At 35.0% G+C, this 21,675-nt stretch overlaps 7 protein-coding genes and 4 pseudogenes across 11 annotated transcripts, besides 4 other annotated features; 4 read left to right on the top strand and 7 right to left on the bottom strand.

Moving 5' to 3' along the window:
• Positions 1-11,164: part of a mobile genetic element that runs on past the window's edge.
• On the bottom strand, positions 370-1,240 carry TVAGG3_0533200 (annotated as a pseudogene). The gene has a single exon. A coding segment is annotated over exon 1 (871 nt).
• On the top strand, positions 1,277-1,740 carry TVAGG3_0533190 (annotated as a pseudogene). The gene has a single exon. A coding segment is annotated over exon 1 (464 nt).
• TVAGG3_0533180 (protein of unknown function, DUF4108 family) lies at positions 1,757-2,146 on the bottom strand (the record flags this gene model as incomplete). Its single annotated transcript, XM_051237656.1, has 1 exon — positions 1,757-2,146. One exon carries the CDS (start codon positions 2,144-2,146, stop codon positions 1,757-1,759), a length of 390 nt encoding a protein of 129 aa, XP_051095480.1.
• TVAGG3_0533170 lies at positions 2,211-2,849 on the bottom strand (annotated as a pseudogene). Its single transcript has one exon. A coding segment is annotated over exon 1 (639 nt).
• On the bottom strand, positions 4,269-4,807 carry TVAGG3_0533160 (annotated as a pseudogene). Its single transcript has one exon. A coding segment is annotated over exon 1 (539 nt).
• TVAGG3_0533150 (protein of unknown function, DUF4106 family) lies at positions 8,254-9,313 on the bottom strand (the record flags this gene model as incomplete). The annotated part of the gene is made up of 1 exon (XM_051237655.1): positions 8,254-9,313. A coding segment is annotated over one exon (1,060 nt), but the record flags the coding sequence as incomplete, so codon positions are not given.
• Positions 11,165-11,316: 152 nt separating the features above from the next.
• Positions 11,317-11,538: a mobile genetic element.
• Positions 11,539-11,639: 101 nt separating this feature from the next.
• Positions 11,640-12,749, bottom strand: TVAGG3_0533120 (glycine-rich protein family; the record flags this gene model as incomplete). The annotated part of the gene is made up of 1 exon (XM_001303910.1): positions 11,640-12,749. One exon carries the CDS (start codon positions 12,747-12,749, stop codon positions 11,640-11,642), a length of 1,110 nt encoding a protein of 369 aa, XP_001303911.1.
• Positions 12,750-12,864: 115 nt separating this feature from the next.
• Positions 12,865-13,859: a mobile genetic element.
• Positions 13,860-14,080: 221 nt separating this feature from the next.
• On the bottom strand, positions 14,081-15,835 carry TVAGG3_0533100 (ATP-dependent microtubule motor activity, plus-end-directed; the record flags this gene model as incomplete). Its single annotated transcript, XM_001303909.1, has 1 exon — positions 14,081-15,835. One exon carries the CDS (start codon positions 15,833-15,835, stop codon positions 14,081-14,083), a length of 1,755 nt encoding a protein of 584 aa, XP_001303910.1.
• Positions 15,836-16,662: 827 nt separating this feature from the next.
• TVAGG3_0533090 (protein of unknown function, DUF4106 family) lies at positions 16,663-17,399 on the top strand (the record flags this gene model as incomplete). The annotated part of the gene is made up of 1 exon (XM_051237654.1): positions 16,663-17,399. A coding segment is annotated over one exon (737 nt), but the record flags the coding sequence as incomplete, so codon positions are not given.
• Positions 17,400-17,637: 238 nt separating this feature from the next.
• Positions 17,638-18,699, top strand: TVAGG3_0533080 (kinase-related family; the record flags this gene model as incomplete). The annotated part of the gene is made up of 1 exon (XM_051237653.1): positions 17,638-18,699. A coding segment is annotated over one exon (1,062 nt), but the record flags the coding sequence as incomplete, so codon positions are not given.
• A 270-nt stretch (positions 18,700-18,969) lies between these two features.
• Positions 18,970-21,675: part of a mobile genetic element that runs on past the window's edge.
• On the top strand, positions 20,391-21,353 carry TVAGG3_0533070 (protein of unknown function, DUF4106 family; the record flags this gene model as incomplete). Its single annotated transcript, XM_051237652.1, has 1 exon — positions 20,391-21,353. A coding segment is annotated over one exon (963 nt), but the record flags the coding sequence as incomplete, so codon positions are not given.

The following is a 21,675-nucleotide window of genomic DNA, read 5'->3' as shown; positions in this document are numbered from 1 at the left end:
TAGAAAAGAGGGTAGATATCAGGTTAGATATACCCATCTACCCTAAACATTATTTTTATTGAATTCTGAGTAAAATTCTGAGTAAAATATATTTTAGGGCTTGTGTCAAACCGTTGAGTTTTCACAAAATTTAAAAAATAACGTTTACCATGTGAAACGTTTATAAAATAACTGGGGTAGAAATGAGGGTAGAAAACGGGGTAGATATACCCTTCTACCCTAAACATTATTTTTGCTGAATTCCGTATGAAAACAGTGAAGCACAGCGAGTAGGGAAGAAACCCCAGTCGCCAAAACTCATGAAAATCGTGAAAAATAACAGAGTATTTTGACAACTTCAAACAAGCAGAGTAAATGAACCATTTATTTTTATTGACTTTTTACAATTTGAACTTTGTTCGCGTAGATATGAATTCTGAAAGAAGTATGAGGGTCTTGTATGACTTTGTACTTCTCCCATAGTTCATGTCTGTCAAACTTACCTGCCATGGACTCTTTCATAAGTTCCATGAAATCGTCTTCGGACAATCCAGGGAAAAGTATGATATCAGTAAGTATTCTTTTAACATCCTTACTTAAACTCTTTGCTGTCTGTACACAAATGACAACTGAGATGTTAAAGTGTCTGAGCTTCTTAAGAATTCGACACATATCTTGTTCTCTGTTCTTTAACAAAGGATGAGAAGCAAAGTCATCTAAAATAAGAAGACATCTATGAGGGTATGTCTTCCAATCGTAAGATTGCAATTTCTTCGAAATGTATTCTATCTCTTTCTGTTTGTTTCTGAAGTGTTTCTTCTCTAATATTCTCTGCATTTCCTCATTTGGGTCTTTAAACTTCGAGTTTATATACTCATTTATAGCATTATACTTCAAAACTCTTCTTTGGTACTTCTTTATCCAATCTAACAACTCAGATCTTTATACATACTAACTTGGACTTCTTTATAATATCTTTGAACGAATTGACGGTTTGGTCAAATTGACCAGAAGTCGAACAAATGACTACTAACTCATAGAATGGGTTCTTCTCATCTAGTTCTTGTTGTTGTGCAGCCATTTTAAGATAAGTGAAAGTCTTACCCGACCCAGGTGGTGCGATTAGACCTGTTATACCATTCTGAGCAAATAAGAACTTGTCATGTATGGGTTTTATCTGAGCATTTTCTAACTTCCTCTTGTTCTTGTTTAAAACATTCTCAAATTTCTTGTCAATGTCAGCAAACTTTTTTTCTAACATATTTTTAGAAAAATTAAAATTTTTATCTTTTTGAAAATGTCTAGCGATTTCGCTATCTATATTCGAGACAACTTTTTGACAGCAAAACATCTGTCGACCATAAAATCTTACATAGTGTAAACAAGAAAGGTGAATTTGTTCTAAAGTTCTGTTTCTGGGAATATGACAAGAACCATAAAACATTAGCAGAGAAGTCTTTAAGTTTGTCAATGACAGACTTGTTGACAGAGATGACGCCGATTGGAAAGATGAAGTCCAACAAAAGTTCTTAGAATGCAAAGAAGACACATGCGCTGTTCTTGAAGATGAAATAGGAAACAGAATAGAAGAGCTATTAAAGGACAAAGAACTTTTACATAAATATGGTTCGAGAAATTTGACATAACTCCACCAGAGAAGAAGAAGAAGAAGAAAAGAAAGAAAAGAAAGTAGAAGAAGAGAAGAAAGAACCAGAGCCAGAGAAGAAGAACCAGCCAGAGAAAAAGAAATTTGACATGTAAAAATAAAATTTTATTTTTAGAACATTTCTGGGTCAATGTCAATGTTCTCTTCCTCTTTAGGAGCAAACACTGGCTTAGACTCTAAAATCTTTTTACCCAATTTACCTTGAACTTCAACTATCTTAGACTCATAATATTCATAGTCGTCTGCTTTCTTTGGTTCATAAGGTATAACAAGTTTGTATGCTTTGCCTTCTTTAAGGTTTGAGAACTTTCTGTCAAAATTTTCTTTGACTGCTAACAAACCTTCTATGTCTAAGTCTTCAAATTTCGCACCATTTTTAGTCACAATAGCAAACTTAACTGGTTCGATGTTCCAAACTTTGTCAAATGTAGACTTTTCAAAATGGTAGAAGTAAACATTCAAATAAGCGAATGGGTCTAGTTCTTCTTTGACTTCTGTCATATACTTGTTGACTGAAATATATTTTGCCATCTTTTCTATCGGATAAAAAAATATTTTTTTAAATTTACTCAGAAAAATTTTTCTTTGTATATACGCCGTTCTGAACATCTAAAAGATTTTTGACATTTGCCAAGAATGTTCGTTTAGAAGCTGCCATATAACCATATTCTTGACAATATTGTTTATACGAATCGTACAATGACCTTTCATCTAAACACTCAAAGTTAGTCTCATCTATAAACAGTTCATATACACTCTTGTTTGCTTCTAACAATGTTGTGTCTCTCTTCGGTATATGGAATTTGTCTTGGATTGAACTTTGAAATATCTAATGTCATGAAATATGAGAACAAGTGGTTGTAAAAGTCAGATGTCAAAGTTTCTGCTAAGTCGTCAAAATATTCTGTATCTTGCATATGAGAATCTGACGTTCTGACAACTACATATCTTCTGTCAGAACTTTCTAACTTCATCGGAACAGCATTGTTTGAAACCATAATGAAATTTGCAACATTTTCACAAACTCTTTGGTCTTTATACTTTCTTTCAACAACTCCAACTTTGTCTGTTATAAGACTCTTCAAAGCATCTGAGTTAAAAACTTTTGTTGTATCTAATACTTTGAAGTTCATTGCAAACTATAAGTTTCATATTCTTCTATTGAAGAGTTAAATTTACCGCAGATGTTTTCTAAGTTTGTCATATTAGGGTTCGAATAGCCCTCTAACAGTTTGCATAAGATATCTGTAAAAGAAAGTGTTCTTACCTGTTCCTTGTTTTTCCAATTATAATGAGAGCAGTTTCATTTTTAGCACTTGGATGTTGTAAGATGTTTGCAAACCAACATAAGATATACTCATAGACTCTTTCGTTTCCATTGCATATAATTTCTTTGACATGGTCTAACCAAGCTTCTATAATATTTTCTTTCCATTCTACTTGTTCGTATTTATATCCAGTGAAGATAGAATAGAAGTTTGGAGAAGGTGTATAAACTTTATACCTCGAACTGAAAAATCTTCTAACTTTGACAATAAGATATCCCAAGCATCTAACATCTTCATGCCAACTTGTACGAACTTTTATTCTTAAGTTTCTGTCTACATTCTTGTTCTGAAACTATTGTTGCTCTTGGTTTGTTAAAGACAACATCCCATTCTTTTCATGACATAACATTCTGGGGCAGAGTCGACATAAATGACTAAACGTTTCAAATTCTCGACTGCTTTGTTATAGTCTCGAAATGGACACATATTTCTGAACGCTTGGAAGTCATAAAAATCTGAAACATCTATTCTGTACATTTTTATAAAAAAAAAAAAATATTTTTTTTATTCTTTGAGCTATTTGTTGCATTTGTTGTTTCTTGAGCTATTTGTTGTTGAAGTTGTTCTTGTAATACAATACTTTCACCAGTTGCATCTTCCAATTCGAAACTTTCTGCCGTCATTGACAAATACATAGGACATAAAAGTTTTACAGGAACAAAGTTTGCGTCAACTAATGTCAACGTTATACTTGCCAAAGTGTTTGAGTTCACTAAGGTGAAAATTCTGCATTCGAATGAACAATAGGCAACCAGCAGAGAATGTGTTGTTTATACGCATAAGTATCTTTTGGTCATAGTAGTTCTGTCGACATTCGAATAGCACTTTGAACCTAAGTTTGAAACAATATATAAAAATAGGTGTACTTAAAGTCAATGGAACAGACATTCCTTGTATGACACCTTTCCTGTTATAGGAAACTGTTGGTAGTAAAAACCAGATATAAGTTTTGTATTATAGCTCATATTGTTTATAGTAAACTCAGTCGGACATCCAAACATAATGAAACCTGCTCTAGTTGCAGCACATGTTACACTCGTCCTTAAAGTATTAAATAAGTCAACAAAACCTGTTGGTGGTATATCTGAGTAAGTATCTTCAAAGGAGTATTTTTTACCATTCACAACAATAAAATCTTCTGGTGTCAAAAGAGCAAAACAAGCTTTAGTTGTCATTGTGTTTAAAGTTAGTTTACAATATCGTCCTTGAGGACTTTGTAAGTTGTTGTTATAGAATTATATGACTCAGGGTTTTTAGTGTAATAGTATAAACCATTGTGTCTTCTGCCATTTTACTTAGCAAATAAATTTTAATGAAATGTTGTGGTCGTCAAATATTTTTATAACGTCTGGGAAACTATATACTTTAAGTTCAACGTTTCACCTCCTTTCATAACGTATATCTTGTCAATGACATTATATGAAACACCACAGCAAGCAATGTCGGGTTCTATTTCTTTGATGTTTATATCGTCTGCCTCTGTCAAAAGTTTCAATAGTTCTTTCAAAATTTCATGAGGTGCGATGACATATGAGTTCACTTTTACAGGGTTGTGTTCGACCAAGTTTAACATTATACCTAAAGCTTGACAAATCTTCTCCTGAGTTTTAAGTTTGTTTTTCAGTTGCATGTAGTCGTTTCGAATATCTGCAACAGAACTTAAGTCTCTGCTAACTTCAGGATATGTTGGTTGTTCTTTTACAGGAACAATTGTTATACCATCTTCGTCTTCGTATGGTTTCCCCACTTCAACATCTCTTTCTTTGACATTGACAACAACACTTTGACTGTTTGTTTGAGTTGGTGAATTTAACTTCACATCTGCCACCGCCATTAAACCTTTTGAAACTTACGCTTCTATTTTTCGGAAATGACATTTTATTTAGAATAAAAATATGGACGTATTTGAGTATCTCTTCGAATTGAAGCAAAACAAAGTTTACACACACAAACAATACAAATACATTGACAGAAATAGTTCTTTATACAAACAATGGTAAATGTTATAGAATAGCAGTCTTTGCTGAACCAAAATTTTTCATAAAGCAAAGAAGTTGGTATAACCGAGATGGTGAAAGTTCTTGAAGCAGACAAAAATATAACAACAAAACTTACAGATATTTCTAAAGGTAAGTTTATAATACAATTTTATGTCAAAAACTGGCGTACTGTCAATATTTACGGAGAGAAGTCAGTTCAAGAACAACTTACTGACCTGCTGCCAAAAATCTGCTCGATGGAAGCTGTCGTTATGCAATCTGAGGAGCCCCAGCAGTTTCATCGAACGAATCTTCAAAAGAGCATCTTCCGTGAAAAGTGCTATTGGTTTTGTAAACTTCTTTGCTCTCAGTTCATATGGACGTCTCTGTCACCAGTATATTGTATTTGTACAGTACCAAAGTTGAAATACCACCCATAAAGCTTCTGAGTCAGCAAATGGAATGCCAAGCCAAAAGTTTGAACGTCTCCATTTGTATATTGAGTTTTTTGACCTCCTGTATGAGTCCATACTTTCACATATGGCATAATAGAACTTTGCATTTCAGGGTTAATGGTTGTTGTGAAGTTGTTGTTAAAGTTCATAGCATCTAATGTCAAGTTGTATGACCTCATATCCTCAACTGTAGAATATTCTTCTCTTGGATAATATTTGCCATCTATGTTTATATGATATTTAATACCAGGTTGTAGAAACAAGAATAGTCATTTATAGTTCGTCTGAACAGTACAAACATAGTATCTGCGTGTTTTCATTGCAGTTGTTAAAGCAATATCTGTTCTTGCACCTGCGGTTCCTGGATTTTGGTTTCCAAACTTCACCTGCAAAGTCTTTGACAGATATTTGGTGTATAGGGAACATAAGTGGAACTGCAATATATTTGGCAGCTAAAGCATTTGAAATATCTGGGTCCAACATATAGACTGCAAGTCTGCTTTCTATTCTCTTGCATTCAAATTTTTCGCATGTAAACCTAACTGGGTCCAAGCAGTTCCAGCAGCATTGAAATAATACTTTACTTCAGTGTTGAGGTTTGAGAAACCAAAGTCTAAGTCAACCTTATCTTTGCAAAATTCGGCGAATGACGTTTGATTTGCTCCCTTTACGTCTGTAAGAGTGAATGGGTCTTGTGTTGGTGCAATGACTAAGTTATTTTTGCTTGGAGTAAGTTCAATAGAAATTTTTCCTGCCCAGTTTGGCAAGTATCTTAAAAACCTGAAGATGAGGAAAGATGACAAAGGAACTCTAAGTTTCAGTTTTTACTTTAGTGACAGCATTTCCATCTGAACCAGAAAGGTCAACATAAACTCCTGGAACGTTAGGGTCAAGTCTTCTTATTTTCTCAATAGTTGCATACTGGTCTGTTTGTTCTCTAGCTTGTGGTTGTACTGAGTTCTCAAAGCGAACCATTTCATAGTTTGCCCATGTTACTGTTTGAACTAAGTCAGAGTTAGAATATATCTTATATCCCATGAAAACTTCTGGAGCATATTGGTATCCGACATAGAAAATTCCATTGCAACCTTTCTTGTCAGACAACTTGGCAGAAGGTTTTATTTCAATGTCTTGTTCCACGTATAAGAAAGAGTTGTCAATAGAAATTATATGAAACCTGTCGCAAGCAATATCTACTGTTGTTGAAGAACTTCTCCAAACTCACCTACGTTTCCATAAGAAACAGCAGTTGTATATTCGTAAGTTCCAGGAACTATTTCTGACCTTCTAATGGCATTGTCGCATTCGTTATACCATTCGGAAACATTTCCATTCATAGCATCCAAAACTGTTGGCGTTATATTCTGAGCGGCGTACATTTCATATGAGTAAAAATATAGAATAGTTGGATTTATATGTCATAATAGAACCCACTCCGACCAAGCTTTACTTTCTTCCTGACTGAGTTTTTAACTTTCTTTTTCCTTCATTGCCCTCTGCTTGAAGTTGTTGCATCTTTGCATTATGTTCATCTAGTATGTTGCAAATTTCCCATGTCCTTTTTGCCTTTTGGCTCTGGTCGCCCATCTCAGGTAACCTATATCCTAGAAAGAGTTTGTCATAGTTTGTATTTGAGTCTTCGCGTATTGTTTGCATGACTCTTTCCTGAGTTTCCGGTTCAAGCTCTTCAAACAGTGCCTGTCCATATGGAATAAGCTGTTTCCAAAATATGTTTTTGTAGCCATTCTGGTTTTCTTTCCATGTTACCAACTATATCTTTTGTGAATGGGAAAGCTTTTACCCAATCTTTCAGTCTTGCGTCGTTTATTTCTGTAGTTGGTTTTATTTTGTCAAGGAACATGTTTTTCAATACTAACATTTCATTTGGTACTGTCCATTTGAGTTTTCTTAAATATTCATCCCTTCTCGGTTCATTGTCTGCAAAGTAAGTTTTTATGACATTTTGTAAACTTTCGTTTGCAAGGTCATGTACAATAGGTTCTCTTCCTTCTCTCTCCCTAACTTTCTTTCTAAACTCTTCACCAAATATACCATCTTTATGGTTCTGTGTAGTTCTTTGAGATAAATGTTCTAGAACGTCAGGTGTTATATTTCCATCAGCCATGTTCATTTCATACTGGTCCAAAATATCTGCATCTTTCATATCTTTCAATGGCATTAAAGCCGCGCTTAAAATACCAGCTATGTCTCGTTCACCATTGACTTCCATTGCGTCTACAACTTCTTGGAATTGTGGTTGTAAGTTTATGAACCACCTATCCGGGTTAGCTTTATGACCCCATCTCATTGTAGTTCCATCGTCTGCAGAAACAAAAGTAGGTTTGTTTCCATCTTGGTTAGGTTCTGAATGAACTTTAAACAATGTTCATTTCTATATGTTTTCTTGAAATTTAACCTTTTATTTTCACCGAGTTCATCCGAAGATTGAACGTTAAATGCTCGTAAGTAAAAAGGGTTGTTGTATTTGCGTACATTATCTTTCAGTTCTTCCATTCTATGCTGGATATTTTCATCTGATGTTGGAGTCTTTTGTATGTCGGCGAACATTTTTCGATATTCTTCTACTATGTCAGCCGAATTTTTCTTAGACTCTTGGAAAGATTCCATATTCTCCGCATACTCTTGTTGAGGGTCAAGATTTTTCGGCTGTTCCAAATCTTCATCTAGTTCTGTGAAGTTAGTTTCCAAAGGAAGGACTTGTTCGTTTCCTTCAGGCTCTTCTAGCTGTTGTTGCTGAACTATTTCTTCCATGTCTGGTTGTATCTGAACTTCTTCCTGTGGAGTTTCTTGTACCTCATCTGCTGGCATTTCATATATTCCGAGACCGTTTTCAACAATTTCCCTATCTACGTCATCCGCATTCATAAGCTTTTGTTCTTTCGTTCCGTCTCTATTTTTTACGCGTTTCATGACGAAAGTTGAATTGTCATTTAGCTCTGACATCAAATATCTCGGAGTAAATTCATCCATGTCATTTGGATGATATGCTATTAAATCATATCCCTTAGCGAGCTTGTATTTTCCAGGTTTGAGATTATATCCGTTTTGGTGCTGAGCCATAAAGCTAAATAGGTTCGGGTCAGTATTTCCATCCTTGAACTTTCCAATAGCTTCTTTATATCTGTCACTAAAGTCAATACTATCTGGGAAACCACACTCTTCTTTAAGCATTTTTAAGAATTCTTGGTTTCCTTGTTCTCTACTTCTTTTATGTCCTTGCTCTGTTTGTGGTTGTTGTTGTGCTGGATTTTGAACTGTTGGTTGTTGTGCTGGTTGTTGTGTTGGTTGTTGTGCTGGTTGTGGAGGTGGTTGTTGTGCTGGTTGTTGTGCATGCCTGTGTCTGTGTCCATGTGACGATGTAAATGTTCTAGGTAGTCCTGGTGCAGGTGCTTCTCTTGGAGGGTTTGGTGGTATATAAGTTCCACCAGCTGGCACATATGTTCCATCTGCAGCGTAATGTCCTACCTGACTTTTCGTTTTTAAGAAAGCATTTACTAGGTCTGTTTTGGTCTGTTGTAACTCTTTTTCTTGACTTTTCACAACAGTTGCTCTAACGGCGTCATAGGCACTTTGAACTGCCTGTCTCGTTGCTGCATCTGTTATTTTCGTCATATTTTGTGCTACTTCTCTTAACTCGTTGTCGAAACCTTCAGACTTCAGTTTCTTTCCAGATGAGAAGTCGTTCACTTGTTTCACCTTACTATGAAGAGCTTCGAAGGCGTTCTTAAAGTCAGCATTCGTTAAAGCTTCATTTGAACTGTCTTCATCCGCTTGTATTTTTGTCCTTATTGACCCTATAAGCTGGGCTGCTTTAGCGTTGGCTTGGGCATCTAACCAGTCATTATTAGCTTTTATATATTCTGCGCTTTTCATTGCCTTTTGCATGGCTGCGTCGTTATTTTTACTTTCTTGTGCTAAGTTTTCATACTGTACGGTTTGGTTTTGCAACTGTAAAAGTTTTTCTGCCTTTACATTTGCTTCAACTTCTTTTTTATACTCATCGCTATCCATATATGTCTTCAGGGCTTTTTGTTTTATCTCTTCATCTTTCAGTATTTTATATTGAGTAGTATGGTTTTTCAAATTTATGACATCTTGTTCCATTTTTGCTACTTCTGCTGCTTTTTCTGACACTTTTTTTGCATATTCCTCTGTACTTAGTTCTTTCAGTTGTTCTTCTTTCTTCTTTTTCTCTACGTTTAACTCATTGAGTTTCTTTGTGTGTCTGTCATATTCTAGTTTCTTTTCGTTTTCACTTATTTGCTTCTGTATGTCTATGTTTGACTTTTTGACATCTGTTATTTGATTTTTGAGTGAACTCAAATTCATTTGACTTTGAGGGTTATAAGCTGTTCCGTCTGCAGCTCCACCATAGCCTGCCATTTTCGCTAAAAGTGCCGCTCTTAAACCTCCACTCTGTGCACCAAGAACTCGGTTTAAAAGCATAGGATTGCTTGACATTTGTTGCAACATAGTGGGGTCATTCAGCATTTGTTGTTGCAACTGTTGTTGTGGTGTCAGTTTTACTATTGGATGTTTCAATGCTCTCTTCCTCTTATGTATATTCTTACGTAGCTTACGTGGCATTTTAAGTAAAGTTAAAAAGCGGTTTTTGACAGATGTTTTGTTGTGACTTCTTCGTAAAGACTTTGTTGAGATTTCTTCGTAAATGAGTGTAAATGACCCAAAATATATTTTAGGGTAGAAGGGTAGAACTACCCTCCTTTCTACCCTCTTTTCTACCCTCATGAATTTTCATGAATTTTCATGAATTTCTTCGTAAATGTTTTGTTAAGACTTCTTCATCTAATTTCTCATGAACTTTCTTGTCTATGTTTTGTTGAGATTTCTTCGTAAAGACTTTGTTGAGATTTCTTCGTAAAGACTTTGTTGAGATTTCTTCGTAAATGACCCTAGTAGTATATTTTTGGTGTAAATTTCATGAAAATTCATGAGGGTAGAAAAGAGGGTAGAAAGGAGGGTAGTTCTACCCTTCTACCCTAAAATATATTTTTGTCTGATTTTACGAAGAAATCATGACAAAACATTTACGAAGAAGTCTTGACAAAACATTTACGAAGAAATCATGACAAAACATTTACGAAGAAGTCTTGACAAAACATTTACGAAGAAATCATGACAAAACATTTACGAAGAAGTCTTGACAAAACATTTACGAAGAAGTCTTGACAAAACATTTACGAAGAAGTCTTGACAAAACATTTACGAAGAAGTCTTGACAAAACATTTACGAAGAAGTTTTGACAAAGCATGTACGAAGAAGAAGTCTTGACAAAACATTTACGAAGAAGTTTTGACAAAGCATGTACGAAGAAGAAGTCTTGACAAAACATTTACGAAGAAATTCATGACAAAAACATAAACGAAGAAATTCATGACAAAAACATAAACGAAGAAGTCTTGACAAAACATTTACGAAGAAGTCTTGACAAAACATTTACGAAGAAGTCTTGACAAAACATTTACGAAGAAGTCTTGACAAAACATTTACGAAGAAGAAGTCTTGACAAAACATTTACGAAGAAGAAGTCTTGACAAAACATGAAAACATATATAATTTGTGAAAAGTGAAACATTATATAATGTTTTCGACCAAGAAGACTAACAATTTTCCGAATAAAAACTTCATTTATACTAAACATCTTCAGGGCTAGAGGGCACGAAGTGCCTGGAAGCCCCACTACTTTTTTTTTTTTTTTTTTTTTTTTTTTTTTTTTTTTTTTTTTTTTATTTATACAATAAGATCAGAAGATGTTTCTGCTTTTTATTTAAATAATTTTCTGTTTGAACCAACCAAACAAATAAATCTATGGGCCCATATGTGTAAAAAGATTTGTTTTGAGACATTAATTTTTATTCATAATTAAGGGTGCACTGTAGTCGGTTTACCAAACCCCTCAATTTCGATCAATTGGGGTTTAAGGTTAAACTTTTTTTTCTTATATTTCCATATTGAGTAAATATTTTTTATATATTTTGATTGATCATATATCGCTATATGACCATATGGTCACATCTATAAAAATCATTGAAAAATATCTCGAAACCAAGGAAAAAAAGCGGGAGTGTCAAACCGATTACAGTGCACCCTTAAGAAAATTTTTTAAAGGATAATAGAATTGGTGATACAAGTTTTTAATAACAATTGCAAAGATGATCAAGAAGTTTGATAAAAGTGGAACAAACTTAATCATCGTCTTCTAGCAAAATAATTTCTTATATTGTTATTACAAGCGCACTTCTTTGTACCAAGGGATTTAATGATAAGTCGACCATATCCTTCCCACACACCAGACTCTGCTACAATGTGATGGAAATCATAATCATGTTTACTAAAAGCATATTGACGGCTTTCACTTAGATTGTAGGATGAGTCATATGCTGTAATCTTACCTTCAGGAATAATTGCGTTTGAAGTTAAAACCCATGAACTTCCTCCTCCAGCACCGCCATTTCCATGATGACTTGCAAATCCTCCAAACCATCCACCACCAGCGCCTGCTCGGTCGCTATACCCGCCACAACTTTGGACACCATTAGGATTTTGTGATCTATCTTTTTGAGCTGTTTCGCCATATCCAAAACTAAATCCAAATGTTGAATTTGCCAAATAATTTGAGTTATATACTCCATCGGTAAACCATCCTTGACCTTCTAAACTTCCAGCACCTCCTGATCCATCATCTGCTCCACCAAAAGTTTGAGTAAAATTATTGTCAGAACCGCCGCCAGCACCAGCAACAATCACTCGATGCCATAAATCATTAGAGAGGAATTTGACAGCGGTTTGGCCACCTCCTGAACCAGCACCCCAATCGGAATCAGCATAATGATTGCTGGCACTTCCTCCACCGCCATAACCTCCTTCAATGAGATTTGGATATATATAACAATTATCGTTATCTTTATCTTTTATTTTATAATCATAATTTCCTTTACCTCCGATTGTGGCAAAAATTGTTGTTTTTTCTTTAAGACTAATAATTCCACTAATATATGCACCAGCACCGCCATTACTTCCATCTATACGGCAATCAGTATTTCCATTTACTTTTTTAACTTTTTCTGCTGAAATGCACGTTCTATTAGGAAACCTATATGAAGTGACTTTATTAAAGTAACTTCCACCACTAGCGCCATATAACTCAAATTTATATATTCCTGCCGGCAAAGTAATTTCATAATCTGTACAATCAGATGTACTTGCGCATGGATATTCAAAAATATATGTTTTACTTGCTGCATTTACATTTACATTTAGTTTTCCTTTTGAAGCATCTACAAGTGAATAACTAATCATTTAGAGTGAATATTTTCAAATGATGAAGATTTCAAAAATGACTATCGAAATTGTGTTAAAGAGTTTAGAATTGTAATCAAATGTCTGTTTTCTCAGTTCAGTGCTTGGAACTTAAGGGTGCACCCGTATGTACGTTTATTTGAGAGGAGGAGGATTACCCTCTCAATTTTGAGGGATTCGTTAGTTTATTTTCTCGATGAATATGCAATAAAATTTGATTTTTACCTTATCAATATACTTCATATAATATACACATGTTCATGTAAAAACTTTTTTCCAAAATCCTCAGGAATTAAGGGATTTTTGAATTTTAAAAATTTTTTTCGAATTTTTTCGAAAAAAAAATATTTTCAGAACAGCCTTAACGGCTAAGATTTAGGAACAATGTTAAGTATCAAAAAGAAAGGAGGTCTGATATAGACAACATATATCGTTGAAGGTTGAAAAAATCTCTAATATTTGAGCCCAAAATTTCAAATTTTAATTTTTTGAAAAAAGAGGCCACCCGTATGTACGTTTATTTGAGAGGAGGAGGATTATATTTTTGAAAGGGTGAAACATTATGAATATGTTAATTATATAATAATATGCAAGCAGATTTACAAAATCTACTTAGAATTATGCAAAATATGACTAAATAATTATAAATTTCAAGTTAAAGTTTAATTTTGATAAATAATTTAAATTTCAAAATATCAAGTTCAGTTCGACTATGTATGTAGTAATTCCTCAATAAAGTGCCAAAACTCTATTAAAATATATGAACATTTTCAACATTTTAATGTTTTTATTTAAAAATTTGATGGAATATGAGCTTCAAACAATTATTATGTAAATAAAAATAATTAAATATATGTATTTATTCGTATTACAACCGTAGTAAGTCGATTCTTCCTTTCTTCTACTGAGATTTGAATTTGATTTCGAATTGTAAAGAGATTCAAAGGGAAAATACTAGCGGATAAAAACTACCTCCATGAAAGGGTCATAATGGAGTCAAGTTGTATTTTTGGTATTTTTTGCTTTTCGAGCCTAAATAGGGTAGCCAAGATAATGCCTAAAAATAAGGTTCTAAATTCTGAAGTTTACGTGATCCTCTCGTGTGCACCCTTAAAACTTATATATGAGTTAAAAAAGTTTTTGCATGGGAAAGTTTCATTAATTATTCGTTAACAAAAGAGCTATTTATTTTTATTCTAAAAGTATGGTGCGTGCTGGCTTTCGCTAATTAAAACAACTATAATAAAATAACAAAAATGAAAATAGAATTATCAAACAAATGATGGATTCTTTTTATGAAATTTCTTAGTACTATGCAAACGAAGGAAACTTTATTGGATTTCATTGATTCTCCTCTGGAATTCTTCCATTTCTTCCTCGTATTCTTTTCTGCATTGCGCTTGAGTTTCTAATAATTTTTGATGAATTGTTTCTAGTGCGCCTTCAAGCTTGGTGTTTGTTGATTCCATGTTCGCTAGATCTTCTGTAACTTGCCTATTCTTTTGACCTTCAACTTTGCATTTTTCAAGCATTTTCTTTAACTCATTTTCTACATCTTCAATTTTCTTATCTAATTCATTACTCTTCGATTGGAGTCTCTCCAACTCTGTCTTTGCTTCCATTATGGACCTCTTATATGCTTCTGCTTGAGCTTTTTGAGCAAGCATTGCTTGAAGTTTGCATGGATAAACTTGAGCAGAAGAGGCTTTCATTTGTGTAATATTGTTTTCGAATTCTTTTGTGATCTTCTTGTATCTATCTTGGAATTCTGAATGGATTTCTTGCCTGATTTTAGCTTCTTTGAGCTTGAGGAGTTCAATTTCGTTCTGCTGTTTATCATCATTATTGTTGTCATCAACATTTTCTGGACTGTCTGAAAAATTAAGTGCTCTACCTTCATTCAAATCTCCTTCATTTTCTTCTTCAACTTCATCAGCAGCAACTCTACACTCGACAGCTTCTGCAGCAAATTGTAAAGCGAAAAGTGTATCAGAAATTTGTTTGATTGATGGTGAAATATTGATGATGATTGAGCAATACGTTTTGCGTGATGTAACAGGATCAAAGAAGTCTTTGAATAGTTCAGTAATTTTGGATTGTCTATATGGTATCTTAAGGCCTTTGACTCCAAGTCTTGTTTGCCTGATCATTCTTATGCACTGTCCAAGAGTAAACATTGAAGAGTTAATGCTGATAGCTTCATTAACAACCTTCTGGTTTTTATCTTGAGGATCTACTCTCTCAGATCCTGCAAGATCAACAATTGAGAGTCTTGCGGCGCTAACTTTAGAAATATCGTTAACCCTTGCTTTTGTCTTTGGATCTATTGGAATTGAAATTAGCTTAAGCATGAATACGCAGTGAGATCTTGAGCTTTGTGAGTTATATGTTGTTGCACAAACCGATTTGGCTTTGTCAACAGTTGTCAATATCGATTTCAAATCTTCGGGCTTCTTTATTTCAACTTCTTTTGCTCCTTTAATAACAGTAAAGCCAAAGCCATCTTTTGATATGCGCATTGGCTGTTTTGTATCACCCAAAAGATCATGAATGCGCTCGTTATATACTTCTACGCACGAAACAAATAAGCCACGCTCTGCATCGATAGGCTGTTCAACTGCAAGTAATGTTCTTACTATTTTCGGAATTAGACCTGGATTTTGCTCTGTTCCTCGAACTGTAAAAGTTTTGCCTGCACTTGTTGCGCCATATGCAAATAAAAGCGCATCGTATCCTCTGATAAACTTTTTAAGCAGTGGCATTGCGATTTCTTGAAATAAATCTTCTTGGTCAGCATCTTGGTTAAATATGTGTGTAAACGAATAAGTTCTCTCTGCATGATGTTTCGATGTCTTTTCTTTTTGCTGAACTTTTGCAATTACTGTGTTTTCATTGATTTGTAAATCTGCTTGTGTTTCTCCAGGAAGAATCGGCCGAACACGTAAGAAAACCTTTATATCTGATTCAGGATCTCTTTCGGTTGTAGGAGTTTGTGGAATTGATTTCTTAAAAAACGTTGCGTTAGAATTGGACATATTTAAAGGTTGAGGTGTTTTAGGTACCCCACGAGGTGAAACTGGTGGCATAATTTTCAATGCGCTTATTAAGTGATCAAGCTTAAACATTTATAAAATCAAGATTTTCCAAAAATTCAAAACGTTCATTATCTTCAATTTGATGTAATTTTGAATGCAAGCCTAATAAAATACTGTAATTTATCTAACAGCACTCTGGTTCAATGCGGATGAAGACTCTATCCATTAAATAAATACTTTTATTCTTCCAATTTAATGAAATTTGTTTCTTTCCAAGTAGGTGAAAACACTAGTGCTTGGTAATATGAAAATATGTTTACCACATAATATAAGGTTCTATCAAATTACGATATTGAAAATTAAGATATCTAAAGAAATAGCATCGATATCAAAAAAAAAAAAAAAAAAAAAAGGTAGTGGGGCCTCCAGGCACTTCGTGCCCTCTAGCCCCAAGGATGTTTAGTATACAATGAAGTATAAAATGAGGTTTTTTTGGGTGAAGGGGGCTTTCCAGGCACTTCGTGCCTTCTAGCCCTAAAAATTTTTGAAAGTCGTTGTCGTTGACTTTTCGGTAGAGGACTCAAAATAGTATAACTATGTCCGGACAAGTAAGGGTCTATCGTCGCTACAGTAAAGTTACGGGCGTTCAAGGAAGTATACTTTGAGAGACTCTTTAGAAACTTTAGACGTTTTACATAACCATCCATGTTTTTACTTTACATCCGATAAAAGTGGTTTGGAAACCGTTATGAGATGGTTAGAGGACATACATGACTATGAGTTTAGATACGATAAGATAGAATATGAGAGAGGTCCTATAAACCGGAGAAAGTGTCATATAAACATCTGTCAAAAGCCTCTTTTTTACTTCACTTAAAATGCCACGTAAGCTACGTAAGAATATACGTAAGAGGAAGAGAGCATTGAAACATCCAATAGTAAGACTAACACCACAACAACAGTTGCAACAACAAATGCTGAATGACCCCACCATGTTGCAACAAATGTCAAGCAACCCTATGCTCTTAAACCGAGTTTTTGGTGCACAGAGTGGAGGTTTAAGAGCGGCACTTTTAGCGAAAATGGCAGGCTATGGTGGAGCTGCAGACGGAACAGCCTATAACCCTCAAAGTCAAATGAATTTGAGTTCACTCAAAAATCAAATATCAGATGTCAAAAAGTCAAACATAGACATACAGAAGCAAATAAGTGAAAACGAAAAGAAACTAGAATACGACAGACACACAAAGAAACTCAATGAGTTAAACGTAGAGAAAAAGAAGAACGAAGAACAACTGAAAGAACTAAGTACAGAGGAATATGCGAAAAAAGTGTCAGAAAAAGCAGCAGAAGTAGCAAAAATGGAACAAGATGTTATAAATTTGAAAAACCATACTACTCAATATAAAGTACTGAAAGATGAAGAGATAAAACAAAAAGCCCTGAAGACATATATGGATAGCGATGAGTATAAAAAAGAAGTTGAAGCAAATGTAAAGGCAGAAAAACTTTTACAGTTGCAAAACCAAACCGTACAGTATGAAAACTTAGCACAAGAAAGTAAAAATGACGACGCGGCTATGCAAAAGGCAATGAAAAGCGCAGAATATATAAAAGCTAACAATGACTGGTTAGATGCCCAAGCCAACGCTAAAGCAGCCCAGCTTATAGGGTCAATAAGGACAAAAATACAAGCGGATGAAGACAGTTCAAATGAAGCTTTAATGAATGCTGACTTTAAGAACGCCTTCGAAGCTCTTCATAGTAAGGTGAAACTAGTGAACGACTTCTCATCTGGAAAGAAACTGAAGTCTGAAGGTTTCGACAACGAGTTAAGAGAAGTAGCACAAAATATGACGAAAATAACAGATGCAGCAACGAGACAGGCAGTTCAAAGTGCCTATGACGCCGTTAGAGCAACTGTTGTGGAAAGTCAAGAAAAAGAGTTACAACAGACCAAAACAGACCTAGTAAATGCTTTCTTAAAAACGAAAAGTCAGGTAGGACACTATGCTGCAGATGGAACATATGTGCCAGCTGGTGGAACTTATATACCAGCTGGTGGAACTTATATACTAGCTAGTGGAACCTATATACCACCAAACCCTCCAAGAGAAGCACCTGCACCAGGACTACCTAAAACATTTACATCGTCACATGGACACAGACACAGGCATGCACCAAAACCAACACAACAACCAACAGTTCAAAACCCAGCACAACAACAACAACCAGCACAACAACCACCTCCACAACCAGCACAGCAACCAACAGTTCAAAACCCTGCACAACAACAACCACAAACAGAACAAGGACATAAAAGAAGTAGAGAACAAGGAAACCAAGATTTCTTAAAAATGCTTAAAGAAGACTATGGTTACCCAGCTACTCTTGACTTTAGTGACAGATATAAAGAAGCTATTAGAAAGTTCAAGGAAGGAAATACTGACCCGAACCTATTTAGCTTTATGGTTCAGCACCAAATGGGATATAATTTCAAACCTGGAAAATACAAGCTCGCTAAGGGATATGATTTAATAGCATATCATCCAAATGACATGACTGAATTTACTCCGAGATATTTGGTGTCAGAGCTAAATGACAATTCAACTCTCTTCATGAAACGCGTAAAAAATAGAGACGGAACGAAAGAAGAAAGGTTTATGAGTCCGGATGACTTAGATAGGGAACTTGTTAAAAACGGTCTCGGAATATATGAAATGCCAGCAGATGAGGTACAAGAAACTCCACAGGAAGAAGTTCAGATACAACCAGACATGGAAGAAATAGTTCAGCAACAACAGCTAGAAGAGCCTGAAGGAAACGAACAAGTCCCTCCTTTGGAAACTAACTTCACAGAACTAGATGAAGATTTGGAACAGCCGAAAAATCTTGACCCTCAACAAGAGTATGAGGTGAATATGGAATCTTTCCAAGAGTCTAAGAAAAATTCGGCTGACATGGTAGAAGAATATCGAAAAATGTTTGCCGACATACAAAAGACTCCAACACCAGATGAAAATATTCAGCATAGAATGGAAGTACTGAAAGAAAATGTACGCAAATACAATAACCCTTTTTACTTACGACCATATAACGTTCAATCTTTGGCTGAACTCGGTGAAAATAAAAGGTTAAATTTCAACAAAACATATAGAAATGAAACATTGTTTAAAGTTCATTCAGAACCTAACCAATATGGAAACAAACCTACTTTTGTTTCTGCAGACTATGGAACTACAATGAGATGGGGTCATAAAGCTAACCCGGATAGGTGGTTCATAAACTTACAACCACAATTCCAAGAAGTTGTAGACGCAATGGAAGTCAATGGTGAACCAGATATAGCTGGTATTTTCAGCGCGGCTTTAATGCCATTGAAAGATATGAAAGATGCAGATATTTTGGACCAGTATGAAATGAACATGGCTGATGGAAATATAACACCTGACGTTCTAGAACATTTATCTCAAAGAACTACACAGAACCATAAAGATGGTATATTTGGTGAAGAGTTTAGAAAGAAAGTTAGGGAGAGAGAAGGAAGAGAACCTATTTTACATGACCTTGCAAACGAAAGTTTGCAAAATGTCATAAAAACTTACTTTGCAGACAATGAACTGAGAAGGGATGAATATTTAAGAAAACTCAAATGGACAGTACCAAATGAAATGTTAGTATTGAAAAACATGTTCCTTGACAAAATAAAACCAACTACAGAAATAAATGACGCAAGACTGAAACATTGGGTAAAAGCTTTCCCATTCACAAAAGATATTGTTGGTAACATGGAAAGAAAACCAGAATGGCTACAAAAACATATATTTGGAAACGAGCTTATTCCATATGGACAGGCACTGTTTGAAGAGCTTGAACCGGAAACTCAGGAAAGAGTCATGCAAACAATACGCGAAGACTCAAATACAAACTATGACAAAATCTTTCTAGGATATAGGTTACCTGAGATGGGCGACCAGAGCCCAAAGGCAAAAAGGACATGGGAAATTTACAACATACTAGGTGAACATGAGGCAAAGATGCAACAACTTGAAGCAGAGGGCAAGTTACCAAAAGCGACACCAAAGAAGAAGAGAAGAGTAGAACAAAGTGAAAGTAGTGAAGAAGTAACTTCATCTAGTGAAAGTAGTGGCAATGAAGGAAAAAGAAGAGTTAAAAACTCAGTCAGGAAGAAAGTAAAGCTTGGTCCGAGTGGGTTCTATTATGACATATAAATCCAACTATTCTATATTTTTACCCATATGAAATGTACGCCGCTCAGAATATAACGCCAACAGTTTTGGATGCCATGAATGGAAATGTTTCCGAATGGTATAACGAATGCGACAATGCCATTAGAAGGTCAGAAATAGTTCCTGGAACTTACGAATATACAACTGCTGTTTCTTATGGAAATGTAGGTGAGTTTGGTGAAGGTTCTTCAACAACAGTAGATATTGCTTGCGACAGGTTTCATATAATTTCTATTGACAACTCATTCTTATACGTGGAACAAGACATTGAAATAAAACCTTCTGCCAAGTTGTCTGACAAGAAAGGTTGCAATGGAATTTTCTATGTCGGATACCAATATGCTCCAGAAGTTTTCATGGGATATAAGATATATTCTAACTCTGACTTAGTTCAAACAGTAACATGGGCAAACTATGAATGGTTCGCTTTGAGAAACTCAGTACAACCACAAGCTAGAGAACAAACAGACCAGTATGCAACTATTGAGAAAATAAGAAGACTTGACCCTAACGTTCCAGGAGTTTATGTTGACCTTTCTGGACAAACTGCAGCAGCAGTAACCAAAGTAAAACTGAAACTTAGAGTTCCTTTGTCATCTTTCCTCATCTTCAGGTTTTTAAGATACTTGCCAAACTGGGCAGGAAAAATTTCTATCGAACTTACTCCAAGCAAAAATAACTTAGTCATTGCACCAACACAAGACCCATTCACTCTTACAGACGTAAAGGGAACAAATCAAACGTCATTCGCCGAATTTTGCAAAGACAAAGTTGACTTAGACTTTGGTTTCTCAAACTTCAACACTGAAGTAAACTATTATTTCAATGCTGCTGGAACTGCTTGGGACCCAGTTAAGTTTACATGCGAAAAGTTTGAATGCAAGAGAATAGAAAGCAGACTTGCAGTCTATATGTTGGACCCAGATATTTCAAATGCTTTAGCTGCCAAATATATTGCAGTTCCACTTATGTTCCCTATACACCAAATATCCGTCAAAGACTTTGCAGGTGAAGTTGGAAACCAAAGTGCTGACCCAGGTGCAAGAACAGATATTGCTTTAACAACTGCAATGAAACATGCAGATACTATGTTTGTACTGTTCAGACGAACTATAAATGACTATTCTTGTTTCTACAACCCCGGTATTAAATATCATATAAACATAGATGGCAAATATTATCCAAGAGAAGAATATTCTACAGTTGAGGATATGAGGTCATACAACTTGACATTAGATGCTATGAACTTTAACAACAACTTCACAACAACCATTAACCCTGAAATGCAAAGTTCTATTATGCCATATGTGAAAGTATGGACTCATACAGGAGGTCAAAAAACTCAATATACAAATAGAGACCGTTCAAACTTTTGGCTTGGCATTCCATTTGCTGACTCAGAAGACTTTATGGGTGGTATTTCAACTGTTGGTACAGTTCAAATACAATATACTGGTGACAGAGACGGTCCAGATGAATTGAAAGCAAAGAAGTTTACAAAACCAATAGCACTTTTCACGGAAGATGCTCTTTTGAAGATTCGTTCGATGAAACCTGCTGGGGCTCCTCAGATTGGCATAACGACAGCTTCCATCGAGCAGATTTTGGCAGCAGGTCAGTAAGTTGTTCTTGAACTGACTT

Source organism: Trichomonas vaginalis, chromosome II (assembly GCF_026262505.1).
Source record: "Trichomonas vaginalis G3 chromosome II, whole genome shotgun sequence".
NCBI classification, from domain to species: domain Eukaryota; phylum Parabasalia; order Trichomonadida; family Trichomonadidae; genus Trichomonas; species Trichomonas vaginalis.
This window is presented reverse-complemented; position numbering and strand designations above follow the sequence as displayed.